Raw genomic sequence first — 26,026 nt, forward strand, 5'->3', positions numbered from 1 at the left:
TTTTGCCTGCCAGGCTGTGCTCTGTTAAAGTCTGTATGCTTAGCTAGTGGGTGCACCTAACCACGAGACCACTGATATAAGCCTTGCCATTATGTTTAAAGACTGGATGAAACAAATAGAGGGGTTTATCACCATACAATTCTGTTTTTACCTTTCAACATTTTGACAGCCACTGTCCTGCAAGTTGCTGTCTTGTCAATTCCGAAGGCATCTGCTTCAATCACTTGTCCAAAGGCGCCACGGCCAAGAGGCTTACCTAGAGTCAACAATAACAGCAACAATAAAACAGACTTGGGTTATTATACCACCAAAGTGTGCAGAGAACCAGGTAGATTAGGTGGCCATAATCCTGGTTTAACAGGGACTATCCAAGTTACTCTCTTGTCCTTCCTTAATTATTGAGTTGCTCCTCTTCCGCTCTCCAAGCATTCTATTTTGGAGGATAATTTCTACAGGGACACTATATCTAAGTGACTAAATGGATAATTATCCACATTCAAGAGATGGAATGAGTATTTCTGAACCAGAATCTGACATTTGAATAGACTAGACTTATCATAACTCCAAAGGAAGAAGAAACAGCCTGGGAAACCAATATCAAATTAATATCACACAAAAACACACCTAACTTCAGGCGATCTCTGGGGAATTCCCATTTGTTGGCATCATAAGGAAGGCGCTCACAGCGTTCGTCCAAGGGGAGTTCATCTGGATCCATGACAATGGACAAGTAGCCTGTCTTCAGTTCTCCTCCATTGGCCTGGAAAACATCAGTCCTTCTGGTCACATAAGCCCTGTTGTTTGGCTGTTGTTCTGTGTGCCTGTTGTTGTTTATGGGAACTTCATTCTTGATGTCTCACTTTTCAATGAGAATAGTCCCCTTACAGTCCTGCTTACAATGTCTCCTCATCTCCCCAACAAATTAAGTTCTTAAATCTTAATTATACTAGACAGTGCAAGTCCTATTTCCTCTCTAGTGGCTTCTGTCAATTAAAGCCCAGTGGCCCAGCCATAAGAAAGTGGGCAAGAATGTTAATGTATTGAAAGAAAAATGTGCCCATTGAGCCAATAAACATGGGAAGAAATAACTCAAAGAACCCCAGTCAGCTTTCATTAATCATGAAAACTAAAATGCATGGGACAGAGGGAAATTATTTTGTTACCCGTTTAACGGTCCGTAGGATGATGACAAGAAGAAGCCAGAAGAACATGGCAATCACTGCAGTGCCTACTAGAATAATGACTTCCAAGTTTGTCTTTTCCTGAGCACCTGGGAAGACACAAATGAATGAGCATCACTGATTGGCAACTCACGCCTTTTTTTTAACATGGGTAAGCACCAGGAATCGAACCTGGGTCCTCTGGCATGGCAGGCAAGCATTCTTGCCTGCTGAGCCACCGAGGCCTGCCCTAACTCATGCCTTTTGATGTAAGAGGGCAAAGTTGCTTGCTAAGGCAAGGTTTCAAGCTTACCAACTTGGAAAAAGCACAGAAGAAGATAGTCATAAGACTCGAACTTGAATGGAGCCTACAATTTTCTTAGTAGAAAACTTAAAGATTTTAAAGCATGGCTCAGGAAAATTTTCAGCAATAAAATTCTAAAGTAATTAAGGATAAAATTGTTAATGTCCTGAAAGTGTTTAGCAGAACAGAGTTAAATGGAAAGAAAAGAGATCCTGTTCAATAGAGAAGTATTTTTACTTTGGGGAAATAAAAGTCTGGCTTTACACTAACAGTCAATGTTTTGATCTATGTGGAGTTTGACAAAGGATTGTTCAGGAAATAAATGGAGTCCTTTGGCACATGAGCTACTGGTGACTATGCATCTAAGTATCTATCACTTTAGATATGTCATCCCACCTAATCTCAATCACCCTTAATTTTCAGATGAAAACTCAGAGAGGTAGCTAGTCAGTGATCTGGTCAAAAACTGAACAATGTCTGTCCAATACCAACTAACCATATACTTACTATGTCTCTGTGTGTCAGGAGCCTGAATGAGGCAGAGGGAATTGAGATGAGCACATCACACATAGCTTGGCAATAGGAGTTTAAAACCAGCCATGGTATGAAAGAGAAAAGGAAAAGTCAGAGATCCAGGAGAAAAGCTGTTCAGGGTAGCGAGGACAGTTTTGAATGAGAAAAATTAAATGCTGGAGAGGCTTTCAACTAAGAATAATTAGCTAAGAGTTGATAAGAAAGCAATTATCACCTAACTTCTACCCATCAAGAGTACAGAGTGAATCAACCAGGGCTACAAACTGTGAGGTAGGGCAGCCTCAAGAGGTAGAAAGACAAATAATTAATTAGTTAGCAAAATAAGAGTTGTTAATGGTTGAGAAACAAGCACCAGGTAAGCTTTGTTTCTTCAGTGTTCCTACTAAAGTAATTATTTATACACAGATACTTGAAAGTTCATTTATACTTAGGGAGTAAAAAGTTCAAAGATTGAATTGTCTACATAAATTGGTGTACTAATATTCCACATCAACTCTGGGAATCTAGCAGGAGTATTAAATATCTACCTCTGCTCTTCTAGGTAGTCTCCAGGTAAGAAGTAAAGAGAATTTCTTTGCCAATGCTACCTAGGTAGGCATCCCAAACCAGCTACAGACAACTAGCTGGGGCGAGGCAGAGTACCAGAGAGAATCTGGGTTCTCCCTGGGATTTGCCCTGAAACAAATCCCTTTGGAAGTAAAAACCCACCATATCCTACGAAATTTTTATTTGCAAGTATAGTTTCAAAAATGGTAAATAAGGGCGGGCCGCGGTGGCTCAGCGGGCGGGAGTGCTTGCCTGCCGTGCCGGAGGACCCCGGTTCGATTCCCGGCCCCAGCCCATGTGAAAAACAAACGGACAAACAAAATATAATAAAACAAGAAAATGTTTAAAAATGTTTCCCTTTCTTCCTCCCTTCCTTCCTTCTGTCCTTCCTTCCTTCTCTGTCTTTCCTTCCTTTCCTCCCTCTCTCTTTAAAAAAAAAAAAATGGTAAATAAGCCTACAGATTTGAAAACACATCAAGGTATTGAGCTGCAATACTTCGCTACATTTTTTTGACAGATTAAAAGGACCAAAATCTAGATTTTGAGAGACCAGTTTTGATGAGTTCACAGGAATCCATCAATTTCCAATCTGTCACCATCCTACTTTCTTCCCCTTGCACACCATTCCTTCACCCACACAAAACAGTTGCTTTATTCCCCTGGTCGGTTCGAACAAAGACGTAAGAATACACTTCTTCAGATAAAATATTCTGTCACAGATTATCTTTTCTACTGAGAAAATGCCAGATTTCACATCACTCCTGCACGCACATTACAAGTTTCCTTTCACATTTAGATGAGAACCAAATTTTTTATTTCAGAAAAGTAATGGCCTATTGTTAAAAAATCTTTATTATTGCTATTTCAGTGAAAACTATGAGGTGACAAGTTAAGCAAGGCATTCAAATGAAAAAAGGATCATGGAAGGAGGATATTCAGACTGCCTAGCTAATCTTTCCTCAATGAGAACTCAAGGGATATGCAATGGGATGCAAGCAGATTCAAAATAACATTAGTTTCATGTCCTGGTTAAAATAATATGTAAGAAAATTTACACAGTACAAAAAAACAGAGAAATCACCTATAATCCTCTCACCGAGAGTATATGGGAAGATATGCGAGGCAAGCTAGTTTTTAATAACCACTTGGGGTGTCTTATGAATTCTCAACTGACCTTCTACTATAAAAGAGGCCTCTGATTTTACACATCCAAGAAGACTACAGGCCTGGCAGGTGTAGAGACCTTCATCCTCCTTCCTCACCCTGCGAATAGTTAGGTTCCGATTTCCATCTTTCAATATGATGCCTAAGAGAGGAGGAAAATGGTTATCCTTATTTATGGAGAGGTCTGGTGGAATTTTCCAGAAAAAAAATTTTTTAATATAAATTAATCTTGGGCTATTAGCTAGCTCCTAAGAATCATACAGGATCTACTGCTGACTGATCTCTCCCAGTTTCCATGAGAATTTTACAAGGCTTCTGAACACTCTGACTCAATGTCCATGAAATGAGCCAGACATGTACACTAAAACTGCTAGTGTAGTGTAAAAGCAGTGTACTAAAACTGCTTTTCTTCCTACCATAAAGTGAATGTGGGGCATGGGCAAAGGAAGTTCAGTGGTAGCATCCTCACCTGTCAGGTGGGAGACTGGGTGTGATTCCTGGCCCCTGCACTTCCCGCCCCAACTCCTCACACCAAAATTCAACAAACAGGACAATTGCATGGAAAAAGAGTGAAATGTGACCTCCACCATACAGCATACAAAGAAATAGTAATTTTAAAATAATATGATTTTAGATAAAATCTCTGAGAAAATTCTGCAACCAAAGATAGATAGACAAGTTCTGTTCACCTGAGTCTTCTACAAGTGTCTCATTATCTTTAAACCAGGTAATCTGTGGAGGGGGGTTTCCAGAAGCTATGCAGGAAACTTCGATGGTTTCACCAATATTTGTCGTCTGATTCTCCAAGCTCCCTGTGATCATGGGTGCCATGCGTTCTATGCACACAGGTAAGACAATCAGAGAACATTTAGTCATAATTTGAAATGGTTTTAGTATTAGTAAACTATTGATTATATTATACTAAACTGAGGATACAAAGAAGTTGGCATCAGCAGTGTTGACCCCTGAGAGTTAAAGTAAATGAAACAAGTTAATTCATACAGATTACCATACCTCTCTGAACATCCATATTAGTGATTCTAGCTGGTACTCACGTCACAAAATCCACAAGGTCGCTTTTGTGGATTTTCCCTCTATTCAGGGAGGGTTTCCCCAGGGAACTCCTCCCACACCCTCGAACCCCATGTCATGTTTCTCTTGGGAAGTGTTAAACCTTCAATGTAGTTCAACACACAAGGAATGGCTTATAATTATTTGGCACTTCCCTTTTTATAAAACTCATTTATACAATTTCGATTACTAACTATCCCTCCTATGTGATGGGCAGGACAGGAATATTAGCCTGATTTTGCAGATGAAATAACTACAGTTCAGGGGAGTTGGATTTATCCAAGTTCCTATAACTAAGTAGACTAATTGAACCACTAATAGATTCTGGTGACCCTAAAAGACCAGTCCATTGCTATTTCGACTAAAACAAACAAATAAAACAATACTCGAAAGAAAGTCAAGGATTTAAAGAAAATGAGACCTGTGGGTATTTATACAGCCAGACTTTACATGTAACATTTTCCTGCAAATTGTCAAAGTGTTACAGAAAAAATTGGCCCAAACCAATTGACCATCAAAAGGAATCACGGTGCTAGAATCTAACTTCAACATTGAGCAAAATGAGATTTTCTTAACGGAGCACTTACACTGGGCTTTAAGTAAATGTATAGGGTTTTAGTCTATTTCTAAGAGTAATTTTTGGAAAACAACTTAGGGGTCCTGAGTTGAAATTGTAAGAAGATACTTCCTGGGCATGGCAAGGCCAGGAACCTCCTAAAATTTTCCATCAGCTTGAAGACAGACTAGCCATCAATGTCAACAGAAAATACATCAGCATCCATGTAATGCGAATGGAAGGGGCCAAGAGATGACTTCCCCTCCAAATACCTCTTCTTCTGACACCTGAAGTTTTAATAATAACCAACTCTATCATGCAAGTGTCTCTGTCTAAAGAAATTTCTTAAAATATGCCAAGACCTCAAAGGAAGGCATTATTCCTCTAACACTCTGATACAAATTAGTTTATTTGGGTATTTCCCCTCCCTAACAGTAAAAACAAAAAACAAACAAACAAGCAAACAAAAAACAGAGAACATCCTAGCAACTTGGAGGAAAAAGGAGGAGAAAAGAGAAGGAGACACACAAAAAGAAACTTCTCAATTTAACTCATTTCCCCAGATAGAGAGCTATGGCTTTTATGTAAGGAAGGTTACATGGAGAGTTGCTCCAAGGGGAATTTATGAAGTTGTCTGTTCACTAAAATGATCATTCCTTTGACCCTGAGCCATGCTGGGCCACACAAGATAGTCCAGGGGCACAGGCAGTGGGTAGTACCCCTCCTGTGGACTGTCACAGGTGCTAAACTCACTCCATCACCACCATTCATACAGCAGATTGCTTACTGAGCACCTAGACTGCGCTAGGATGTTCTAGGAAAGACACAAAACAGACAACAAGTGCTGCCTTCGTGGAAAAAGAGACCTCCCTGTGCTATGACCGCCCCTTGGCTTGTCTGTGTACTGCACTGGACTGTACGCTCTTTGAACATAGGAGCCACATCAGGTGCATCTTGTTCAATACTGTGATGTTCAGGAACTCTCCTGGCTCATAGCAGACATTCCGTATATACCTGTCTATTTCATTAAATGAATGCCCAAGAATAGGGCAAACAAGGCACAAAATTCCTTGGTTCAGGCTAATCCCTTGCAGATATGAGTGGATTAACCTATCCTCAGGGCTGGAAAGAACCATGGCCTTGTCTCTTTTTAAAACATCATTTCACCACTATTAGCTTCTTTCTGCCTGGAAAGCTTTCAGTGAAGTGTTAAGTATGCAAGACTATACTTTATAAACTCTTAGAGCTCAGTCATCTTCACACAGCACCTTAAAGGACATTTAAGGTGCTCCAAATGCCTCTGGACAATGATTCAGAGTTGCTCTCCTACCTAGGACCGTGAGCTGCCTGACCACACAGTGCCTTTTCTTGGTCTTCCTGTCTTGAGCAAAGCAGATGTAGTCCCCTTGGTCCTTCAAGGATGCATTCTGCAGCTCCAAGACTAAAGTGTCACTTGTGCTGTTAGAGAACATGGTGGCATCCATTTTCTGAAGAGCATCCAGGTTCTTGCAAATAGGCGTGGGCAGCTCTCCCGCATGGGCTGGCAGAGCTTGTGGGCTAAGCTTGTACCACATGAGGTTTTCAAACATAGTTCTGTCTGCAGTGCACCACAGAGACACACTATCCTGCTCAGTTGGCTGGGAGACAGGTTGCAAAGTAATTTCAGGGCCCCCTGAAATTGAAAACCCATTGTTAGAGAATGGTGATTTAACTTTGCACAGCACAGTATTGCTTGCCTGTTATGTTCAGACTCCACCTAGAAAGTACCAAGAGGAACTCTAGCCATCCGAGATGATGTAATAAAAGGAGACAAACAAACTAGACACTTCAGGTCACGAAATGCACTATTTGGTCCAAATTCCCCAGATATTATCAAAACTCCATGTTGAGCCCTAAACACAGTTTTTAAGTTAATACCGTATCCAAAAAAGACCCTAGTCACAACATGGAATTTTAAAAATCAGTTCCCCATGAACACATATCACCCAATGGCATGATAGCTGCACTTACTACAATTAGTAGCCCAGATAAAATTATTTTATCCAGTCCAGTCAGCTAAAGCTGATGCCTAAATGCAAGTTGCAAAGGCATAACCAGCCGCAATGGGAAGGTACTGCTCCTGGGTCATTATGATCACCTCCAGAAAATTCAGCTCCTGCAAGTTTTCAGTAGCAAGCCCACCAATATTTACTGAACCCAATAAGCCAAGCCCTGTATTAGAATCTGATAAGGAAGACATATATAGGACACAGGACACATGGTTTAAAAGGACGTGTGAAAGCATGCGCTCCCCAATGAAGCCGGATGTACCGACTTCACACACCGACTTCACACACCCCCTGGAACTACTTGAAGAGTTTTACTGTATGCACCAAAGCACCAGTTATTCAATCCATGCCCTCAGCCTAAACAACCATGATGCTGCTCCCATAAGATTGGCAAGAGCTCCTGATTACACTGCTTAGCACCCACTTTGAGAGAGATCCATCCCATCCTAGGGGAGAGGACTTACTGGTCACGTGGAAGGAGATGATCCTCTCTCCTCTCCCGACTTTGTTGACAGCTTCACATTTGTACAAAGCTGATACATTTGCCGCTTGGATAACAAGGGTACTTACAGTCTGTGAAAAAGAGAACAAAAAACAAAAAAGCTAGGCCATAAACAATGGAGGCTGTGTTTGTGTTCATGCATTCAGCCCAAAATTCAGCAGCCCCCATAATTGCTGCAACTGCCTATCTGAATCACACTACTCTAATGACCACTCTCAAATCTATGCAATGCTGGTGAAGCTCACACACACACACACACACTTGCACAAAATGAGCTCTGGAAACTATATAATAAACGATGAATATAGCATTAAACACATTTTCTCATTTTCATGTTTATAAAATCAGAATTACCTAATAACAAATGTATATATTTAATGGCATCTGTGTTTCACTTTTCTCTGATAAGCTATTAATAAGTCAACAGTGCTTCTTATAGTTAATGGCGTTTTGAAACTGACTTAATATGCTAATATTTTATAATCTAGTTAATTTGATTATTAATCTCTGGATTTTATAGTCTAGTTTATTTGATTACAAATTTCCAATATTCCTCACGTATTACTGGATCATCCTTTCATTTAGAAAATAAGAGAGAGAGGGAGGCATGGACTTGAAAGAACTTCACACTTACTTTGTTTTTTCCTTCAATTAGGGCAAATTGATTTTTGGTGACTTCAATTTTATTCCCCCCCTGGCAGTCCTCCATGTTTCTCCATCCTTTACAAGGATATGGGTTTGTCATTAAGATAGCTTGGCTATGATAAAGAGAAAACAGATCATGCTATGATTTAATTTTTCTTTATTCAAATTCAATCCTAAAGAAATGAATCTGACTTCATTATTATGTTCCTAGAAACAACTTTCAATGCAGCCTACCACGTTACAAGACTGTCTGCCAATTAAAAATAGGCCTAAAGCAATGAAGGAAAAGGTTCTAGGTAGATTCGTTCAGGATACAGGAGGGAAGGAGCTATTCTGGGAACAAACCTCCATTCATAAATTGGATCGACAAGACAATTCAAGTTAATTTAGTTCAAAGGAAGCCAAGGAAACCAAGAAGCTATTGGGATTCTTAAAGTAACTTCTCTGGGTCTGTGGCCTTTGTGTAGGAAATGATCAAGCAGCCAAGGAAGAAGCTAGTAGTGACCATTTCAAAAACAACAACAGGAAGTGAAGTGCTTAGGGTGGTGGTTTGCTGCTTTGCTTGTTGTTCTTTTTTTTTCCCCTAAGGATGTCTGCAGTTGTGTTAGACCCTGATAAGCTGAGCCTGAGACTCCGAGGGCTAAGTCTACTGCTCCCTGACATCCATGAGCACTTCCTCTGAGAGATGGATCTTCTCACAGATAAGAAGGAACAATGCAGCATTCACCAGTTGATGGGTACAAGGAGAAAACCCACAGGTTGGCAATTAGCAAACTGAGCAGATAGCCTGCATTTGGTGAGGTGTACTTTGTCACTGAACCAAAAAGAGACACAAAAGAAAGAAAGCCAGTTAATCCCAAATAAATGAGCGCTCCATGCAAAGACATCTCCTGAAACTTAAGACACAGACAGATCATTTTCTTAGGTATATTCTTCCTGGCTTAGAATTGGCTATAAGAAATGCAGAATGACAGGTTAAAAAAAAACCCCACATTATCCTACTCACATGGGGCTGGAGGTACACTCTTCCTCCAGCTGCCAATACCAGTGGATGTGACGTGGGGGAGGAACGGCATAGACGGTGCATGTTAGCATTTGCATGGTACCATACTGGTAGGAGTCCACGGGAGAAATCAGGGACTTCTCACCAATCTGTGGTGGGACTGCAGATGGGGAAAGCAACTTGTGAACTGCTGATTGGCTTTGAGGAATGGAAAGTAGAGGTTTTCAAGCAAACAAAACCTACATGTTTTCAAGCATATGACTTCAAAAAAAATTTTTTTAATATATATACAATCTAAAATTTCCCATTTTAACCCCCATCAAATATACAATTAAGTGGTATTAATTACGCTCACAAGGTTGTGCTACCATCACCACCATCCATTACCAAAACCTCTCCATCACCCCAAACAGAAACTCTGCACCCATTAAGCAATAATTCCCACCCCTGCCCCTGGTAACTGGAATTCTAATTACTGACTATGATTTTGCATATTCTAATTATGTCATAACAGTGAGATCATACAATAGTCGTCCTTTTGTGGCAGACTTATTTATGTCGCTCAACGTGAGGTCTTTGAGGTTCATCCACGTTGTCACATGTATCAGAACTTCATCCTTTTCATGGTCAAATAGTATTCCACAGGATGAAGATACCCTATTTTGTTTATTCATTCATCCATTGATGGGCTCTTGGGTTGTTTAAGCACATGATTTTCCCCCAACTTTCTTCCTCAAAGAATAGCTAAACCTGGAAACAGGAGACCTGAGTTCTGGTGATGGCTCACTTACTAATCAACTGGGTAACTTTGTGCAAGTCTCACAACCCTGGGCCTCAGCTTTTCTTGTCTACCTTGTCTCACAGTCTCATAAGTGGGGGCCAAAGCTCTAGTTAGAAAATAGTTGACACAACCTAGTAAATATATTTATTTTGTGTCATGCATTGTTCTAAGTGCTTTACATTGATTAATTCATTTAATCCTCATAACTAGTGTTATGAACCTCCTAACTTACTGTTCCTCATTTTAATGAGAAAAAGGAGACACAGAAAAGTTAATTTGCCCAGTGTTACCCATTAAAAATTGGCAGAAACAGGAAAAACCTACACACTCTGACTTCTGAACCTAAGCACTTCAGCACCACATTAAGGGAAGTGTAACTCATTATACGAAGCATCACTGCTACCATCAGTTTTTTTTTTCTTTCTTTCTCTTTTCTTCTTTCCTTCCTTTTTTCTCTTTCCTCCTTCCTTCCTTTTCTTCTTCTTTCTGTCCCACCTTCCCCACCTCTCCTTCCCTACCTCTACCCTCTTCTTTCTTTCTTTCTCGTCCCAAAGTCATTAATGTGAAACTATTTTTGTCATCACTCTAACCTAAAGTTTCAGATTATATTTTCAAAATCTCACTTTTTTTTCATGTTAATTTCATATACCATGGTAAGTGCTAGAGGGAACCAAATGCTCAATAACATCATGAATTGATGAGATGAAGTTATTCACTAGCCATTTTTACGTCTTTATTTCTCATTCATTTCCTTCTCCCCATTCTACTTATGAGTTTTCCAGTTTCTGACTCCTCCGTAATACTTTACTCCTGCCCTGCTCCTAAACAGCCTTTCTGGAACCTGTTATTTTAAAAATATTTCCTGAAGCTGATCTCTCAGGAAAGAAACAATGCCAAGCTTAGCAGACATACGGAGGGAAAGCAGGAGGCATGGGGGAAGCACAACTTAATGTCATGAGAGAAGATTCTGACATTTTAATATGTCATGCCAGTAGGAAGAACAAAGAATTGCAACAAAAAAGCATTTTTTTAAACTGCATTTGGAGCAAGATATTTAGTGGATGTTAATGAGGGGACAGTGCTCTGATTAAACAAGCTTGTTAAACCCTGCATACTTTATGCCTTTCCTTCTATAGAATGACAATACATATTAGCATATTTAAAGCCCAGAGAAATCCTGCCAGGAGAAACCTTGTTTTACATTAATTTAGCACTTCCCACACACTTAATTGACCAGAGTACCGCCTCCCCACCCCCTCACCCCCCACCCCCGCACCGCCCCAAAAACATTAATCTCTCAATTCGGGAAAGTTCAAATATTCATCCTTAAATCAAAATAAAACTTAATATCTCCTCTTTACAGATTCAAAGTTAGATCCTGAACTCCTGTCCAGAAGAAAAAGAAGTTTCTGACTCAAGTCAACAGTGTCAACCTTAAAAGCCTTCTGAGTTGGAATCTGCACTGCAAAATCAAACTAGAAGTTTCTCATGAAATTCAAGGAGACCAGATTTACTTTTTCCTTCTACACATCTGCATACCAGGTGTGGAATTCCAAGAGACAGGAGCAGAGGAAGTTCAACTTAGACGTAGCAACTATCCTTGCAGGCATTCTTAATTCACAGCATTTAGACATCAAGTAAGCTCGACTTTAATTTTGCATTTGACCGGATAGTTCATTTAAATGGCTGCTCAAGCAAACACATTCACAGCACATTGCCCTACACCTCATTTTATCTCCACTGCTCTTGGTCATATATACCTAAATTTATATATATATACATACCCTACTTGTATGATGTGGGTGAAACAGCTGGAGACAAAGGAATGGTGGCTTAGCAGTTTAGGAAGACATAATCACACTCTTCGTAATAAATTTCAGACAGGAAAGGAAAACTGAATGGACTCACCATTTACAACTAGAGATACCACGTGGCTCTGCTTCTCTTTTGAAATGGGATTGGTAAGAATGACAGTGTAATTTCCAGTGTCTTTTTCACTCACTTCCATAATTGTCAGTACATGTCCCACTTTAATTGTGTGGTTGGACTCAATGGGTCTTCCATTTTTATACCTGCAAAAATAAATCGCAGGGGGAGTGCAAGGGTAGGTCAGTGGTAAAATTCTTGCCTGCCATGCAGGAGACCCGGGTTTGATTCACGATCCATGCACTTCCCAAAAACAAAGAAGCAAGCAAAACAAAGAAACAAAAACTCAACAAAACGTGCTGCAATAATGGGATTCTCACATGAAAAAATTAATGAAATGTGACAAAAAATAATAATAAATCACAGGAATTTGGATAATCTAAGGATTTCCTTTCATGTAAAACAATGCTTTGCATTTACTTTCAATAGTTACCATTTTATTTCAGGGGGTGGGTAGCCAAGACACTTCACAGGGACTCTGACACGTTCTCCCACCGTGGCTTCCACCAAAGATTCCATGCCACTATCAAATGCAACAAATGGTTTTTCTATAAGAAAATTTAAAAAAATTATAAACATCAATTTATTGTTGATAAACATAACAATATGTTTATCATGTAAATGGCTGTTTAGATTTTTAGTTCAAGTGAAAATTTTAAATACCTATGTAGATCTGAGTTGCTACAGTTCAGATATTCCCCAAACTACCTTTCTATGCCATTCTACTTTTCTATGAGTCATGTAGATATAATCTTCTCCCCAACTCTTAGTCTTTGCATTTGCACTCCCCCAGGCCTATTCATTGCTCAAGTTTCAATTCAAGCATCTGTTCCCCTGTAAATCATCCTCTAGGTCCTGGGATACCCTGATATTTCTTTTTCTCTGTCGTCCCAGGGCTCAGGCCTTCAACCTCTTCTCCCTAGTCTCAAGGCTTAAAGTCCATTTATATACCTCCCAAATTTATATCTCCTCTCCTGACTCCTCCGAGTTCCACTTGAATGTTTAATAGGCATCTCCCAATAAATGTACCCAACACTGTTTCCCCCGATCTCGCTCCCTCTTCAGTCTTCCCCATCTCAGTAAATGGCCCAGTTGCTCATGCCAAAACTCAGAAGTAACCTGCAGTCCTTTTCTATCATACCGCTCAGCTAATGAAACCACCAGCAGACACTGTTGGCTCTACCTTAAAAATATCCAGAATTAGATCACTCATCCCTACCTCCATTTCTGCCACTCTTGTCCAAGCCACCCACAATCTCTCACCTGGATTATCACAATTAGCCTTCCAACTGACCTCCTTATTTCTACCCATAGTACTCTATGATATATTTTCCATATAACAAAACAGTGATCCTATAAAAGCATAAGCTAGAGCATGTCTCCCTCTGCTCAAAACTCTTCTATGCCTTCCCATTCTATGAAATCCCAAATCCTTACCAAGGCCTGAAAAATGGGATGTCATATAAATTATCACTAACCTGAGACATGTATATGAGTGAAAGAGAATCAATGAGAAATTAACTGATTTGCTTGCAGTCCTATAATTGAATCTAGGTTTCCCCAATTGCAAAGCCCATACAACACCTTGCAATAAAATGAAGTTTTAAAAACTACCTTAGATAAAAACACCCTGATTTATGAAATAATAATAAAAGCAAGGACAACAACTACTAGTAAGTAAGTACTTATTCAAAATTAGCTCATTTCTCTTTAGAGCTGAGATTTGAACCTATAACTCTCTGACTCCAAAACTTTGCTCTAGATTACATGGGCTCCTTAGCAAAAGCCGAAAAATAGCTACTGAATGAACACAGTAGGAATCACTAGCTGACCTAAATTTATTTAACTTGTCTCACTTTTCAAGGTACAGCATAATTCCAAATGAGATCCTAGCTCACCATGGACTCTGACGAACGTGCTGTTCCTTTTGGTCATCAGCCCGCTGGACGCTGCACAGATGTACCACCCTTGATCACTCCGGGTCACACTCTCCACTGTAAAGGTACTCAAAAATTTCTTCATCTCACTCCCAGACTGAGTTTTTAGGTCCCGGATTATAAATTTCTTATGCTGATGCTGAAAAAGAGTTTACTTCATTTCCAAAACCTGGTATAGTATTCCCCGGATACCCAGATATATACAAAATCCATTCTTGGCTCTTGGTAACATTATCTAATGCTAATAACAGGGACTGCAGAACTTTTAACATTACGTAGATGATAAATGTATCTGGCGTCAGGAAAAGTAAATGGAAACAATTGAATTAGGCTCTAATCAACCTCACACAGTAAGAATAAGGTGGCTAAAACTGCAGACACAGTAAATTTGACCACTATTCAAGAAATGAGTCTCTTAAAGAGACATTTTCTTAAAGAGAAAACAGGTTAAGGACTTTGCAGAACAGGGAAATAACACAATTTGGAAAGACGCAATTGCCTAGAGAAAACTTATGTTCACAGCCTGATTATAGTAGCATGGGACAGAGTTCTTGGCATTGCATCTTTTTTTCAGGAGTGTTGCAGGCTCTACACTCCCCTTAGTGTGTGTGTGTGTGTGTGTGTGTGTGTGTGTGTGTGTTAAGACCCTTATATATTTTTATCTGGCCACAATAATCCCTGTCTCTTTCAAGCACACGCCTTACCATTTATTATCAAAGTATTTAGAGGTCTGGCTTTGAATCGTTAATGTTACCTTCAAAGAAGGATATTCCCAGTTGAAGTCAATCCCCACATTTAGTTCAGTCCTGGCTGTACAATTTAGGACAAGCTTCTCTCCAACAGACAGCTCAACTCCGTGAGGGGGGCTCAGAACCACATCATAAATCCTGTAACCTGGAGCAAGTACGTTGGAAAAACAGAAAGTGAGTGGAAAAACAAATCTATAACTTGGCACATGTTTTTCAAAACTTTAATATGTGTCATATTTTTCCCTGAAGGCCTCATCTATACATGGTCCCTCACAGAAAAATGGCTTTTGGAGATTTATAAGGCACTGCCTAAAGGGATCTCAAAGATACTAAAGTCCAGGAGATGGAAACAGTAAAAGCTAAGTCATCAATAGCCCTAGAGCAATGGGACCAGCTTTAGTAAATTGCTAAACTGTCCACAAAATAGGTATATTTAAAAGAATTGTTGCCAAGTAATGTTCTGAATACTGAATTATTCAGAAAATGTGCTACCATAATAGCATTCTTTTTCATCTGTGATCTTGGCAAGAAAGGAGAAAAACTCAGTTGCACATGAGTTTATATGGCGAAAAAGAACAGATGTAATGAATTGCCCAACACCATTTCATGAGCTAATGTAGTTTTGAATATCTCTGATTCACTCTATGCTCTCCAAGATCTTATTTAATTCACCTTAAACTCAAAAATCTAAATATATGAGGCCAATCTTTATTGCCTGAAATTAACGATATGGAAAGGAACTGTCTTCTTACCTACAACCACAATTATGTACATAAGAGACTGGTAGCTTTCATCATTAATTTTTGCTTCACAGAAGACCATGCCAGCATAGCTGATCATGTAGCTTGGAATAATAAAACCTTTCTTGCTGTCCCAGAAAATTTTGTTACCATCAGGAACAAACCTCTTTTCTGGATACCTCTGGAATAAAAAAAAATAGCAAACATCCAGTCAAGTGCTACCCAAAGGTGAACAAAAACCCATCTAAGGTGGCCACGAAAAATAAAACAAAATATTGCCGTATTTTCAAGAATGCAAATTGTTTTTTATTTTACTCATTGTCATTTTAATGCTTCCTACTTTAAAACTCATTGTTGATATTATAGATAGGCTACCCATCTTAATATTAGCTAACAACTATGAAAACTTAGAGATGAGTGAAGAAGGGATAACTTACAGCACAAAGGGACACGTTGAGGTTTGAAATGGACCCAAGACACGGAATTACCACAGTTTTGTTTTTATTCTCCTTGATGTACACAACTCCATGTTGGTCACTAACAGAAGCAATAAATGGAGATCTGTAATCTAGAAGAAAATTCCATTCCATTAGTCAGTTAATGGCAGTTACTCAAAATGGTGGTCATCCTTCATGTCCATAAATTCCAACCAGAGAGATGATTGGTTGGAAAGGACACCTCACAGTCGACAAAGGCACCCATGGGTTGGTCTGCTGGCAGATATCTGGCTCAAAGGATATGCTACAGAGGCATATATATATATGCAATTTTGAAAGAAAAAACTAGGATGAGACTGAATCCTTTATAAGAACCATCAAATATAAAAGTACAGTATATTTTTATAGGATCCAAATTTTAAGAGATTAATCATCACAATTTTTTTTCAAAATGAAGGATCATATTCACTTTAAAATTTAAACTTAAATCTATGCACTTTACTTACTGAGTTTTAGTGGTATTAAACACACATACATATGCATTCTCTCTCTTTAGGCAATTAATGGAAATGTCACAAAAACAAATAATGATCCCAGAGGATCTTTACAGTACATAGGAAATAAACATCGATTTTTAACTCAATCATTCAAGAAAAAGTTTTATGTATTTTAAGACTGTGAAAAATAGGTGTAAGACTCTGCAACAAATAATGTTTAGAAGATATTGCATTTAGTTTAAGACCCAGTAGTCATCAATATCTTCAAAGACAAAAATTTGAGATGTCACCATGCAAAAGACTAAGAAGAAAACTAAAGAAACTTTCTTTAATGCAGTTCAAACTTTGCTCCTACAATGTTCATACTCTGCTGGGAAATAACTCATGCCCCAGAAATAAAGATGTGGTCTAGTGTCATATTTACATGTCAGAGAGATGATGGTCCATACTGCTGTGCACTACACACCTGAGGGGGCATTTTCACAGTGCATCATAATGGTCAGTCAAAGTGAAGAAAGAGTTCATTAAACCCAAGAGTAGGAAGGCAGCCAATTTCCTACAAGAGCAAAAGTTTGATTTCCTTCCCAGCTGGAAAGTACAAGAAGGCAGCCAATCTAGCCCACCACATGCCACAGCCATTATCTTTTGGGGCCAGGGGTCCACTTCCTGGCTCCAGCCACCATAGGGAATGGGGTCAGGAGACTAATGGAGCAAAGTGGAGACCAGAGGGGACATTAAAGAGCTGCCCACTGGGAATGCTCCAATTTTTCTTTCCCATTGTTAAACTTCGTGGCCAAAATCTTAGCTCAACTGCTAGAACATTATGGCTTCGACAGGAAGTGGAATTTGACGGTATACCCAAAGACTGCTACGATGCAAATAAACAGTGCTAGGGACTGCTACTTTTTTATATCATTTACCTTTCATCCACATGTTATGAAAATATAACATAGCTTGCTTACAGAACTTGCTTTTGGAAGCTAAATTAACCCTTTGACGTAAGTTCAAAGCTATTCAGTAAACCAATTCTATTTCAGTATCCCAAAAAAGGAAATAAACAAAAGAAACCCAAACAACCATCCATCCTTTCAAAATAAAATGTTTACTGTCATTCACGAAATGAAGTTTCACATGTCTCCAGGTTTCCTGACTTAGAGAAAAGGAAATAACGAAATATTATGGGAGAGGTTCATCTTGTAGTATTTTCAAACAGGCAGAAAGCAGGAAATCCTTGCAATCTTCTGTGAGAGCCTGACTTCTTAAAGACTGCCAGATCAAAAGGAGCCAGAAATTCTGGAATATCTGAGCCTTGTCTCTTTCAAATTCTTCAGAGGGGAGGAGGAAGGCACAGAATTCTATCTTCAACTGTGCTTACCCCAGGCAAAAAATAATTCACAAACAGGAACAACATATTATTTTGATGTGGTCTCTACTTTTCCAATATACTGACCATAACGCACTGTTGAAATATAAGTGGGAATATACAAGCGTGTTTCTGAAAGCTGATGAAATTCTTATTCTGGAAAAAAGACACTTTTAGAGAAAAACATCTTAGCAATCTTCACCTGCACAAATCTTCTGGGATATAAAGAGGTATACAAGTAAATGGTCTTTCTGAAGCTCATCTTCACTGAAAAGTGTTTAGCATATCCCACCAAATTATTATGCAAAACTTCTCAACTCTTACATTTCCAATGTTATAGTATAGCTATCTCAGTGGTTAAGTCAAATTTTCACAGCAAAATTAAGCTAGAATAGGATTTTTGAAATACAAAAGAGAACATAACTCACATTATAAATACTAAGTATGCTTAATATTGTACTTCACATCATATGGGTGTTAACGTCACCTCCATGGTGTCAATTCCAAATTGCAAACCCTAGAAAGACGTGACTTATCATCCAAGATCTCAGACCACACACGCAAGGGAAATGCTCTCTTCAGAAGGCCCTTTGAAGCAGTGCCTTTAATTGCACAAGAAAATTTATACATTTAGTAGGAAAAGAAGAGCTCCTATGCACAAAAAGCTTCAATGCTTTTGGCTGTTTCTCTGTGTATTCTTGGAGATCTCTCCTCCTTGGTGTAGATAACCTATCTCTCTACAGGAACCTCTCCATAATTCACCCCCAAATCTTCCCTTACATGGATTTCAGGTTTTTTCCTCAAGCATCAGAAGCCCTCTTAAGACTCTCCATAGTCAGTTTTGAATGCAAAATTTACTTTAGAACAAATTAATGAGTCTCATTTCTCAGAGGAAGCCTTGGGAGAGAAGAATTTTGTATTTTCCTGTTGGCAAATAGCCCTTAGAGAGAGCCTTTTGTTGTACTCAATTCATCTTTGGGACTATAATGCTTTATAATCAGAAAATCAATGTGGGAGATGAATGCTACTTAACCACTCACCTTGAACGTAGACATATACAACTGAGGACGTGTCCGTGTCATGGTAGAAGCACTTGTAGGCTCCAGTATCATTTCCGATCACTTTTGGAATTGTGAGTGTCTTACAGAAGAGGCTGTCACTGCACTCAGTAACCTCCACCCTTTTCTCAGAGCCACTCTGATTGTTGGGCCAGAGCCAGTCCAAGTCCCTCTGTCCCCTAAAAAATTAATCCCAGGGAGATAGCAATGTGAAATGTTGCAGTATGAAGCTGGGTTTAAGAAACCAGAGGCAGAAGGTTTGACTCCCAAACTATTATATAAACCCCTCAGCAGACAGATTCAAAGTCTTCTACCAAATAATACAGATTGAATCGGCGTATGACAAAAAGCTCAAGGCTTAGCTTTATAAATCACTTCTAGAGATTCATAAGTTTTTATTCATTCACTCATTTATTCATTCAACAAATATTTATTGAGCATCTACTATGTGCCAGACACTATTAAGGACTGGAGATAGAGCAGTGAGCAAATTAGACAAAAATCAATGCCACTGTGTAACCTCAGTCTAATTGGAGAAGATAGGCAATTAAAAAAAAAGTAACATCTATCATATAAAAGGTGGTGATAAATACTAGGAAGAAAAATACTGAAGAGTTCTGAAAAGAGAGGGAGTTTGATAAAGCTGGCTATGTGACTTTCAGGAGGAGCAGTATTCCAGGCAGAGGGAACCGCATATGTAAAGTCCCTGAGGTGGTGCATAATTAACTTAGTGGTACTGCAAGGAAGCCAGGGTAGGGAGAAAAAAGGGAACAAGGGATGTGAGAAACAGGTGAGGTCAGATAGGAAGGGGGTATGACTGCCTCGGACCCTGGAACTGCCATATTCAAACACAAATTTATTTTATTGCACCATTTCTTCACAAGGCCCCAAGGAAGGTTGTCAACATCAAGAACACTGTGACATTATAGACCCTTCTTCCTACAAAGAACTTGTAATTTACATAAAGTTGCAGCTACTTTAATAAAGTTACTTCTGAAACACTTCTAATATGCTTTTTCAGAACATATGAAATGCCTATGCAAAACTTAAAAAGGGAGGGTGGAATCTTTGAAAGCTTTTTAGCTACCAAAGCTAAAGGAACAGTTCTTGCTATTGTTTCTTCCCAAGGGCTGGGTGCTGGTGACCTACCCTTGATAAGGGATATCTTTACACTCTGCAGTCTTAAATAGATCTCTATCTTTTTGTGTTGAACACTTGTTACTCAACAAGGGGAAGCAATTGCAATAAACTGCCCAAGGTTTTTTTGTGGATGGCCAGCACTCTTCTCAAAAAGCAGCTTTGCCTCCATCCTTCAGTCTCCGCCAAAACCACATTCGTCCTGGGACGCATCTAGATCTTTCACACTAATCACTACATTAAACCCCAGGCCTTCCATCTTTCCTCCCAGGGTAGCGACTAGAAAACAAAATGTAAAGGCCACTTCTAGTCAAAGGGGTCTGTTTCCTAGTTAGCAAAGTCAATGGCATGACTTCTTCCTGGCAAGTACAAAGAGAAGCATTCCAAGATGTCAAAACAGAGCTTGAAGCCATTAACCATACAGAAAGTGTATGCAATAATTCTCATGACTGAGTATTAAATTGCCAAATTTTACCAGGAAATAAAGGTCATGGAAAGGGCTAAAAAGATGTTGGAAAGCCATTCTACTGTAATAAATATGGACCCAAACTTTTTCAAGTCTATCCCTTAAGGGTATATCCTCAACTTTATTTGGTCATTCTATATTTATTGAGCGTCTACTACTGTGCTGTTCATTAGTGTGTATTTGTGTGTGTGTGTGTGTGTGTTTTGCTGACAGAAGATAGTAGAAGAAAAATATTAGCAGTATCATACAGAATTTCTGGAAGAAGGCTATATATATATACTATAATACAATATTAAAATTTATATAACACAATTTATAACATATATAATAATGGTATAACAAATAACTACATGCTGATATAATATATAATAAAATCTTTTAAATTATTAATCAGTCTTAGAAACCTATTTGTAAATAATTACTACAACTCTGTTATAATTCTATTTTATTGGACATTATTTTTCCCTCAATAAACCATGAGTTATTTAAAACAGGAACTATAACTCTAAAATGAGCCCTTACCTGCAAGTAATTTGAAGAGTTGTATTAGCCATTATTGTAAGTATATCTTTTTGTATGCTGAGCTTGGGTGAATCAGGACTGGAAAAACCTAGAAACAAATTAAATAAATGAATGTCATTGCCACTAAGTTGGACCCAATAGGAAACATCTTCCATAAACAATGCACACTCTATACTTTCAGAAGGCCTCTTCAGCAATTCATTGTGTGAAACTGTGAATTTACTTTTCACCATTCCCAGTAAAAGTTCACAAGCTGTGTCATAACAGGAAGAATAGGCAGATGGTCATAAACCAGCACAACAGTTCTGCAATTCATGGAGCTAGGGTGGAGTTCCTGTTTTCCTGCATTGCCAACTTCAAGGTCTTACAAAAGGATATGGGACATTGAAACCAAGTGAACCTTCATCTGATGATCTCACTCTCTTGGGAAAAGACCCACTCACATTTCTTATAACACATGGGATGCACACATTTGACTAAATTGTTGATGAATGAATACTACTTAGAGAGATTTCTATATAGTCCCATCTATGCACCCTGAAGGGGTTAGATCGCCTGTTTTATTTTCCTTTATCAATTTTCTAGTGCATTTTCTCTGGTAACTAACTGAGCTACTGAAATTGAAGAAATGGCTCATAAAGACTAGAAAACTGGGTGAGAGGATGGAAGAGGGGACATTTTCCAATTTCATATCACATGCACATTAAACTACTTTTTCTTCAGAGAACGTGACTAAAAAAATGTAATGCTAATGAATTATTCATCCTGATATGAACCTTGGAACACAAGAAAGCCATGTTTACCTAAAGGCGTAAGGACTAGAAAAATACCATGGGTCAGTTTCCCTACCAATGATTTCTCCACAGAAAGGAAACTGAGTTCTCTGTTGACAAAATCTGAAGAGCTACCGGGTCTTGAAAAACCATCAGAGAAATGAAAACTATCCACCTTCTAGGGTCTTAACTGAAGATTATTAAGACCTTCAAAGCAACAGCTTAAAAAGTGATGCTGGGCAAGCGTCCACATTTAATATGGTCCCGAACTCACACCTACTAAGAACAAATGACTTTCTAGGCTTAACATGGCACTGGCCTTGTTGGATAATAGAGTATGAGTAAACATGAGCAAGCATGAGAGAATATAATAAAGTATGAGCAAATCTCCAGCGTACATATTCAATGAATTAAAAATATGTGGACTCCGTGAAGAACCACAGCAAAATGAACTGATCACCCAGGTTCTCGCACACCCACAAATACGTGCAGGGTAGGTTGCCGGTATAGCCTGGGTCTGTTAGTCAATAACGCAGTAATACGAAGGAACTAACAGCCCCCAAAGTTTGCAAAGAATAAAGCAAATGTTTAAAAGCAAAAGAAAAAAAGCCTTCCAATAAGGGAGCCCATTTTCCAAAGAAAATGAAAATGAAAACATTTCATCTGAATGAGCAAAAGTTTCAAATTTGACTGGGAAATGCGAGCTTGAGAAAAATGTCAATAACAACAACTGAATACAACTCACATGATAATTCAAATAGGAAATAATTCATTATTTGGGCACATTTGTGTGAGAATAAAATGGGAGTAGTATCAAGGCTCTAAATAAGCTATGACAGCCTTCCCCCCATCAAAATAAGAGAATTTTGAAGATCTTTTATATATTATTGCCACAGATCATCTCACATTCTTGACACATCTTCCTATACAAAAATAATTTTTAAAAAGTCCCCAGAGTATTCAAAAAAAAAAAGAAAACAAATTTAAAAAGAGAGAGAAAAAACCTTTTCCATGACATTTTTCTATAAGAAGTTAAGACAACACTGTACTGTTCTAGAGACCTGTCTACAACAAAAATCTATTCAACAAGGCCAGCAATAATGATAACTTCAAGTTCTTATCTGTAGACCAACACTCAAGTTTTTTCTTTTTCTTTGCTCCATTAACTTTCATTCATTTTTCCTTGGCAAGTTTGAGTCCTATTCTTCAGAAAATATCCTACAGAAATGGCTATAAGAGATACATATGCTCAATAAAAAGCCCTTCTATGTTCAAATCCCATAACCCATATTAATTAAATTGTGCACTATTACCCTCCCCAGCTTCGAGACAGAAAGGAAAAACAACAGTGCCTCTGTCTCTAGAATTTGATGGCACCAATTATAGCCCAATCCAATTAAGTAAGTCACACACTCCAAAAGGGCAACCCCACCATTATATTCAGCAGTTACTTACAGCTGTGCTATGAAACACCCCAGGCTTAAAAGCAACTCACTTCTTTATGGGCTACAGACCAACCACAAGCTCCAGATCTTCATTCTCTTCCCATAAGGGGGGAGAGAGAGGCCTTGTCAGGGACAAATGAGTGGCCGTGACACAGCTAAGCTTGGAGAACCAAGTAAGTCACGATTAAGAAAATTCAATAACCATGGACAGATGATCTTAGTACTGAGCTCGTGCCTTCTTTAAGTGTGTTTTTTTTCTATCGTTATAAGAATTTTTTCCCCTGAATTATTATTATTATTATTTTTAGAGGGACTGGTTCTTTACTTCAAAAAGACATTTTATCAATTTTTTCTATCAAAACAGTTGCATTATTGGTTTCTCTTTCTCCCAATCTGCCCCCAAAAGAGACCGCACCAACGGAGGGTACATTTTAACAAGCTTCAGGATGCCCATCTAACAGAGCTCACAGGAACCTCACCAGAAGAGGGGAACTGAGTGGGGAAAAGAATTGTAAAACATCAGCATTCTGCCAGCCCAGACTGTAGAGATGGGGTAGCCAGTGTTCCCCAAATCCAAAGAGGCAGAATTTCAAAATAATAGAAAATTAAAAAAAAAAAAAAGTTTTGTACATACGTTATTCACGATTTCTCCAGCACTGGCTGATACAAAGTATAAGATGGCACTTAAAAGTAATTTTCTCTCCCTTTCAAAAAAGAGGTAAGAAAGTACATCAGTGGTCACCCCAACATAAGGGGCACATGATTCATTCTGTAGGAGTTGGGTCCCTGGATCATCTGATTTTGCTTTTCTCCGCCCTCTCCCCTTCTCTTCCAAGACACAGAATCTGGGACTCAGTAAACTGTGGCTATGGAGAAAGAATATCAACTGGGCGCGCGCGCGCGCGCGCGCACACACACACACACACACACACACACACACACACACACACACACACAGCTATTGCATCCAGCACGTTATGGGTTCCTAATCTAGAAGGGGACCGCAATGTTAAGTGGCGCTAAATCTGGGTACAGGGTAGACCCTGCGCTTACCTAGGAGCCAAAATGCTTAGAAAGACGTTAACACTGCTTTACCTAGGAAGGGGGTTGTCGCTTAGTCACTTGGGGAAGCTGACAGGGTCCGGGACCAAGACCCCAACACCCCACCCCTTTCTGCAAGAAGAGCGGCGTCCTGCTCCATGGAGAGTAAAAATTTCCCTCTTCCCGGACCCCGCCACCTCATACAGTGGCTGTGCCTGTCCGAGAGAAGAGGGAACAGGCAGCCGGTGGCCCCGTTTCACTCCCACCGAGGTAGAGCGGAGGGCACTGTGTGAGCTGTACCGCAGGACTTACTCCCCTAGCAAGGCTTCCTTCCCGGACTGGCAAGCCCGCCGGGGTCCCCCCCAGAACGGTTCGCACAGTCGGACAGCTTCTCACTGTGTGTTCCCGCCTGCCGGGGTAACTTCTGCCAGTCAGCCCCTGGCGCCTTCCCGCCCCGCCGCCAAGGAGCCCGAGGGTGCGTCGGCCCCGCAGTACACGCTCCAGCCGAGGTCCCGGTCAGACACCAGAGCCTTGGAAAAGACACCGCTAGAGCTCGGGAGACCACCTCGCTGGGCAATCTTGGGCCAGTCTGTGAGTCTATCTCCCCGCTGGGTAAAAGGAACAGCACAAATGTGTCAGTTTCTCCCAACTCTCCAGCTCTATGATTCAAACTTAGATCGGTCTCCAGATCCTCCCCGCATCCGCATCCACCCACCCGCACCCGACCTCTCGGCTCCCTCCCATGGAGTGGGGTCCTTACCCACGGGGACAGCCCGGGTCTCCAAGCACAGACACAGCACGATGGTCAGCAGCGCCTTGTTCTTCATCCTGCACCTCGAGCCCAGCGCGGTGCCCAGAACTCGGGAGTCGGTTCTCTTGCCCGGGGCCTGCCCGGCCACCAAAGCGCGGAGCCGGGACGCGCGCCGCAGAGCAGGACCCCGAAGCGCACTCGGCGAGGATGCCCCGGCTCCCCGCGCGGCTGGCAAGACCTGTGCGGGAGCTGGTGGAAAGAATATCCCGCCTGCGGGACCGGCTGAGCTTTCTGCAGCACGCCAGTTACGCCCTGTGCAGGTGGAGAGAACGCAGCGGCAGAACACCGCCTGCTCTGCGGTGTCTTAGGACTCAGTGCCGGGTGCGAGCTGGGGCCGAAACTCTAGAGCGCGGGGGGCGGGGCCAGGTAGGGCGGGATCTGGGGGGGGGCGCCCCTCTGTTGTCGGCCCCGCCCCTCACCTCGCAGGATCTGGTGTTCCCCCGGCTCGCTCGCTGGGATCCCGGGCTCGCCACGCCCACTACAGCTCCCCTCCCAACCTGCACAGGACTACGCAGACCTCGAGTCGCCCGGGAGAGAATGTCCTGGGCGCGACAACTCCATTTCTGGTGGAAGTAACATGAAGCCAGTAACCGGCTCCGAGCGTCAAAGTTCGAGACCCTTGCGCTGTAGCGCGCTTCTAAACTAACTGCGAGACCAGCTGAGGTTGAGCGCAGTTTGGAGCAAGCAGCCAGAAGCGGATATTAAGCCGGGGTCGCAAACTGGCACTGACTCCAGCCAGTTAGAAATATTTTGTTTGGCCAGCACAGTTGCACAGTTTAAAAGTCTGGATATGAATGCTGTTAGTCAGAA

At 40.3% G+C, this 26,026-nt stretch overlaps 1 protein-coding gene across 5 annotated transcripts in view; it reads right to left on the reverse strand.

The window, feature by feature from the left end:
• KDR (kinase insert domain receptor) overlaps nt 1-25,516 on the reverse strand; it is a 47,864-nt gene extending 22,348 nt beyond the window's left edge. Inside the window, exons 1-18 of one of the 5 annotated variants that reach the window (XM_077136895.1) lie at nt 25,166-25,335; nt 21,147-21,234; nt 19,004-19,200; nt 16,104-16,234; nt 15,679-15,847; nt 14,932-15,071; nt 14,139-14,316; nt 12,674-12,788; nt 12,223-12,386; nt 9,537-9,693; nt 8,520-8,643; nt 7,848-7,956; nt 6,666-7,007; nt 4,398-4,544; nt 3,719-3,850; nt 1,164-1,270; nt 625-760; nt 152-256 (exon numbers count right to left, since the gene is read on the reverse strand). In XM_077136895.1, coding sequence (XP_076993010.1) covers nt 152-256; nt 625-760; nt 1,164-1,270; nt 3,719-3,850; nt 4,398-4,544; nt 6,666-7,007; nt 7,848-7,956; nt 8,520-8,643; nt 9,537-9,693; nt 12,223-12,386; nt 12,674-12,788; nt 14,139-14,316; nt 14,932-15,071; nt 15,679-15,847; nt 16,104-16,234; nt 19,004-19,200; nt 21,147-21,234; nt 25,166-25,232 — 2,608 coding nt within the window. In that variant the 5' untranslated portion in view covers nt 25,233-25,335. Of the gene's footprint in view, nt 1-151; nt 257-624; nt 761-1,163; nt 1,271-3,718; nt 3,851-4,397; nt 4,545-6,665; nt 7,008-7,847; nt 7,957-8,519; nt 8,644-9,536; nt 9,694-12,222; nt 12,387-12,673; nt 12,789-14,138; nt 14,317-14,931; nt 15,072-15,678; nt 15,848-16,103; nt 16,235-19,003; nt 19,201-21,146; nt 21,235-21,321; nt 22,212-23,374; nt 23,394-23,998; nt 24,019-25,165 lie in introns of those variants that run through there. The other 4 variants (XM_077136898.1, XM_077136896.1, XM_077136897.1 and 1 more) reach the window with 4 other exon arrangements.
• Nucleotides 25,517-26,026: the final 510 nt, after the last annotated feature.

The sequence above is a fragment of the Tamandua tetradactyla genome, chromosome 19 (genome assembly GCF_023851605.1).
Source record: "Tamandua tetradactyla isolate mTamTet1 chromosome 19, mTamTet1.pri, whole genome shotgun sequence".
In the NCBI taxonomy this organism is placed as follows: domain Eukaryota; kingdom Metazoa; phylum Chordata; class Mammalia; order Pilosa; family Myrmecophagidae; genus Tamandua; species Tamandua tetradactyla.